Source organism: Zingiber officinale, chromosome 11B (assembly GCF_018446385.1).
Source record: "Zingiber officinale cultivar Zhangliang chromosome 11B, Zo_v1.1, whole genome shotgun sequence".
Classification (NCBI taxonomy): Eukaryota; Viridiplantae; Streptophyta; class Magnoliopsida; order Zingiberales; family Zingiberaceae; genus Zingiber; species Zingiber officinale.
In genome coordinates this window covers 1686946-1692453 of record NC_056007.1, presented here as the reverse complement: position 1 = coordinate 1692453, position 5508 = coordinate 1686946, and the positions used below count along the sequence as shown (strand labels likewise).

The following is a 5508-nucleotide window of genomic DNA, read 5'->3' as shown; positions in this document are numbered from 1 at the left end:
GCCTGATAAGTTGAGAAATAATATTATTTATAGTGTGTGTTGTTGATTATAGAAAAAAATTGTGTCCTAGCAATCTAGGTTGATGATGTCCCCAAGAGGAGCTCATAAGGATTGTCATGTAAACCCTGCAGGTGGACTTAGTCCAACATGACAATAAGGTTGAGTGGTACTAATCTTGGAGTTAGATATTAATTAAGTGAATTGTCAGTAACTCATTTAATTAGTGGACATTCAATATCTTAAACACAGGGAGATTAACACACTCATGATAAGAACGAGCCCATATAGTAATATGGGATTGGTGCGGTAGTTCAATAATAACTCTTTAGTGGTATGAGTTATTATTGATGAACTCGAGTTGAGTATTCGGGGCGAACACGGGAAGCTCAAGTTCATCAGGAGACCAAAACCAATTTTTCTTCTCGGTCTCTGTCGTAGCCTCTTATTTATAAAGTCTTATATCCACCCAAACCCAACTTCTTACCCACCTTAAGGTCATCGGCCAAGCCAAGCTTGGAGCCCAAGCTAGGGCCGGCCAAACCAAGGCTAGATGGGTTCAAGTGGTGGTCGGCCCTAGCTTGGAACCCAAGCTTAGGTAGCCGGCCACAATAAATTAAAAAGGGATTTTAATTTTAAAAATCTTTCCTTATGTGGAAGCCATGGTTTTAAAAGAGAATTTAAAATTTAAATCTTTCCTTTTATAACTTTCTACAAAAGATTAAAAGAAAGATTTGATAATTTATTTGTAGTTGAAAAGAAAGATTTTAATTTTGAAGAAAATATTCCTTTTTTGTAACCATCCACATGTTTTAAAAAGAGAGATTTTAATTTATAAAAGTTTCCTTTTATAACCAACCATGAAATGAATTTATAAAACCATCGCAATGTATTGAAAATACAATGCTAGAATCTACGATGACTTTTCAAATTCATCCCGGATTTCTGCAACAAATTTGAAAATTTATCGCAAAATTTGCGACGAATCTGAAAATTCGCTGTAAAATTGTGATAAATTTTGCGATGACATTATTTTCGTCGCAAGACTATCATAATGCATTGAACCTATATTGCTAGATTCTGCGATGAATTATCATATTCATTGCAAAAATATGCAACGAATTTCTGGATTTGTAGCATATTTTTGCAACGAATTTCTAGATTCATCGCAGATTCTGCGACGAATTTTTAGATTCGTCACAAAATTTAAAATTCGTTGCAGATTTGAGTTTCTAAATTTTGTGATGTTCCAACTAATTTTGCGACGAAAATATAATTCTTCACAAATTCCGCGACGAATTATTATTTTCGTCGTAAAAATCAGCAATAAATTTGAAAATTCATTGTAAATTTTGCGACAAATTATATTTTCATCGCAGATTCACATTTCTTATTTTACGATGTTTCCAACTAATTTTGCTATGAATTTTATTTTCGTTGCAGATTTTGCGACGAATTTCATTTTTTCGTCGCAAATATTTGGGGACGAGTTTTCTACGACGAAAAATATTCGTCACAGATTTCGTCGCAAAATATTTTTGCAACAATTTTTTTAAAAAATTCGTCATAGAAAAATAGTTTTTTTTAGTGTTTGAACACAATGAAGAATAAAATAATTACTTTAATCCTACAAATTTCTTGAATACATTAGATTAGCATTGCATATCAAGTCATTAACCTCTTGTGTTGTACTTTGATCTTTTATTATAATTTTTTCATTTTTTTTTAAGAATTAATGTTATTATGATAATATTCATGTTCCTCTTAGTAATAGTTAGTTTCATTGAGTCGTCATCCTTGAACTAAGAAAGCCCTAATTCTTCTGACAAGCAAAGCACATTAGTGGTGCTACTGAGCATGCCTAGTCTGATACAGCAGAGGCCGGGCATGACTTGGGTTGGGTTCTTCAAATTTATTCATTTTGTTATAATTCTGTTTCTTATTAGATATAAAAACGCTTTCAAATAATTTTAAAATCTGAAAACTTTTGGAACTGAGAAAATTCTTAGATTTGAACCATAGCAGACACTTCTTTCTCTTACCGCTAAATTATTAGTAAACAAACATAACACTCACTAGAAGACTTAAAGTGGTAGAACTGATAGTTCAACTTGGGAGGGACACTTAAGATGACAACTTTAGGGACCATATCTTTACCTTGCACATTCAATACGCAATGAAACCTCTGAAATACAACTAGTGTTACTTGTAGACGTTTGAGCATCTGATGTAACAGGATGGAAGCTCTGGTTGTCCTCAGCATTTGATGATGTCCATGAGTGCTGCTTGAACTTTCTCATGTTGTTTAGCTGGTCGGCCACATCCTTCATCGTAGGTCTTTCTTCTCCCCTTGCACTCAAGCACTGCACTGCCAGCTCTCCAATCCTTTCAATCAGCTGTTCATCTTCTTCACTTGCCCCTTGATTATCTAAGTGTTCCTCAAGTCGATCCTCTTTTTTGGGCAAAATGAAGCTTGATGCCAGATACGTTTCTTCTCCATTTTCATCAAAATAAATTGCCTTCTTACGTGTCAGTAATTCTAGGAGCACTACACCAAAGCTATAAACATCACTTTTTTCAGTAAATTTGCCAGTTCGAACGAACTCGGGGTCTAAGTAACCGTGGGTCCCTTGAACGAAGGTAGCAAATTGCTCTTTATCCTTGGGATTTAACCTTGAAAATCCGAAATCAGAAATTTTTGCAGTGAAATTTTCATCTAGGAGGATGTTAGCAGACTTAACGTCTCCATGAATGATTGGAGGCGAAGCCGAAGAGTGTAAATACGCAAGAGCATCAGCAGAATCACAAGCAATGTTTAAACGCACAGCTAAAGTATCTATCCTTCTGTGGATTTGATCAAACAAGTTACCATTAGGGACAAACTCATAGACCAACATGGGAACCTCCACGTCCAAACAACAGCCCAAGAGCTTTACTATGTTCTTATGATTGACTTGGGAAAGAATAAGCATTTCCTTCCCAAATTCTTTCTTTTTTCTCTCACTTATAACCTTTGGCTTCTTTATGGCGACAAACCGGTCTCCTATATCCCCTTTGTAAACAATTCCATATCCGCCTTCCCCAAGAATTCTGCTGATCTTGTCAACTCTATTTATCGCCCTCTCTAATTCCTTGTTTGAAAAGATCCTAAATGCAAGGCCTAATTTTCTCATCTCTTCCCGTAATTCCATGCCCCCATGTTCACTGAAATATCTTTTCCTTGACTGGATAAGTTTTCTTCTCTGATAAATCATACAGATGCACATGCCAAATACTAGTAAGAAAGTCAAGCTGATGGAGGTGCCTGTGAACATCGCATAACGTGAGCATCCAAACTAAATAAAACCAATGAAAATTAAGATGCTGTAGTTTCTTGTTTCACAGATATAATTAACATTGTGTTTTACGTTTGGTGTTTTAGCTGGATAGAAATATAGGAGAGTGATTCATGTTCTCTGTGCTATTTTGTGATCATTTTCCTAATTCCCTCTCCCTCCTGTATTTCCATTTAAGTAAACCCAACCTCAGTTGGTGGATATCAAAGAAGCTTACAAGACATGAAAATTGGACATATTCATTCTCTTCTTTTTCCACTGCTAATATATAGATCAGAGAGGATCACTCATGATATCTTATCTTAATTATATTCTTGAGTGGATCAAAAGATGAAGAGTACTTGAACAAACAACAGAAGAGAGAAATAAGTATTCAGAGAAATTAAGAACCTTACCTATAACCGCTTTCACAGCCAAGGAAAGCTTCTGATTTGGGATGCATGTTCCATTGTAAGCATCACCGTGAGTGCCTTCGGGGCAGTGACAACTATAATTACCGGGCAGGTTCTGGCAGTTAGCACCATCTGAGCATGAATTTGATTGTTGATTGCACTCATCGATGTCTAAAATTGAAGGGCACAAGATACAGTGCCATTAAATTAAGCAAAGCAGAATAATTAAATTGATTGGTATAGACGTGTACGACGACGGACCTCGGCATCCGTTGGAGACGTATGGATTGCCTTGGTATCCTGTCGAACAGTTGCAAAGATAACCAGGACCATTGGAAGAGTCGATGCACGTGCTGTTATTGCTGATGCAGGCATAAGAACTCAGGTTGTGACTTGCTACCTCACACGTCTCGTGGCCGATGGTCCAGTCCATGACTACCGGCGCCCAGCCATCACTGTTAATTTGCATAAATTGGTTCGTCGTTATGTAAGATGTATGAAACTGGAACGACTCTGCCTCCAACAAGACGGCGTAGCTGCAATTCCCAAATCCCCAGTTTCCTTGGTTTCTGAAAGCATTATCAAACGTAACACTATAGTATGTGAGATTCTTGGGTATGGAAGTCTGACAGCAACCAACGCCGGAGCAAGAGCCATCAGTGAGGCTTTTTTTATTCTGGCACATGGACACACAGCCACTCTGGTAGCTACTGTTATCGTGTCTGCTGACTATGTAGGCAAGGGTGTGGCATCCGATGACAGTGAACTTGTTGAGCCGATCTGAGAACCTATATGGGGGCGCCATATTCAACGTCCATTCTGAGGGACTGACAAAGGAGTGATTTGGATAATAACACGCCGAGGATATGTGGTTGAGCATTCGCACTTGGCCCATAGTCAACGAAATATTGAGGACCTCAACATTGCCATAGAATGGCTTCTTGAGGCCACCTACGGTGTTGCAGATTAGACTGAAGCCTTCTGCCAAGGAACAGTTATGGCCGATGCCGAAGGGGTAAGGGATCTCCACGTCGCCGCATTTCGTTAGGCATCTGCCATCAGGCTCAGCAGATGCAACTGCAAGTAGTAATAGCATTTGGAGGAGGAGCAGAGACATGGGAGTGCTGCTAGCTGCAGCTGAAAGCATAGCTTAATTATAATTAGCTGATCGATAAGCCAATAGTACCCTCCTCACTATATAACATGCTTACTAAATTCCAACATCTTCCGTGTTTAATCTTAACCGACGGAAGTGCAAACCGTCTTTTACCGCTTACCACCACCATGCTTACTAAACTCCACGCCGAGACAAATACACTTTTGACGTACTGCAACGTAGGCATTCATCACATGTCCACTTTTGACGGCACTAACCGGCGATCCGGTAAAACAAAGTCAAGTCATGCTTTTAATATATGGTTTAAGAAATTGCACAACGAATGCTTTGTGTTAAAGCAGCCTTAGACTCTGATGTGACAAGTAGTCAAGGCAAGTCATGCTTTTAAGATATATGGTTTAAGAAATTGCACAAAGAATAATACTTTGTGTTAACGCTGCCTTTGACTAATGTGATAGGTAGTCAAGACAAGTGAAGACAATTAGTTATGTAAAATACAGTAACTCAAATAATGAGGTTTAATAGACAAATAATTTTAATGGAATTTTCTAGAATTTTTAAAAAATTTGTAGGAATTTTTTGGATCGACGTAGGTTAAGGGAATATATCGACAGAAAATAATTCCGTTGAAACAAATATGTTTTATGGTGATTGTTATGGTTTATGG

General features: G+C 37.7%; 1 protein-coding gene across 1 annotated transcript; it reads right to left on the bottom strand.

Moving 5' to 3' along the window:
- Positions 1–1962: 1962 nt before the first annotated feature.
- On the bottom strand, positions 1963–4913 carry LOC122034607 (putative wall-associated receptor kinase-like 16). Its single transcript, XM_042593918.1, has 3 exons — positions 3986–4913; positions 3728–3895; positions 1963–3301 (listed from the first exon to the last, which is right to left on the bottom strand). The coding sequence occupies exons 1-3, from the start codon at positions 4869–4871 to the stop codon at positions 2151–2153; spliced, it is 2205 nt and encodes a 734-aa protein (XP_042449852.1). The 5' UTR covers positions 4872–4913; the 3' UTR covers positions 1963–2150.
- Positions 4914–5508: the final 595 nt, after the last annotated feature.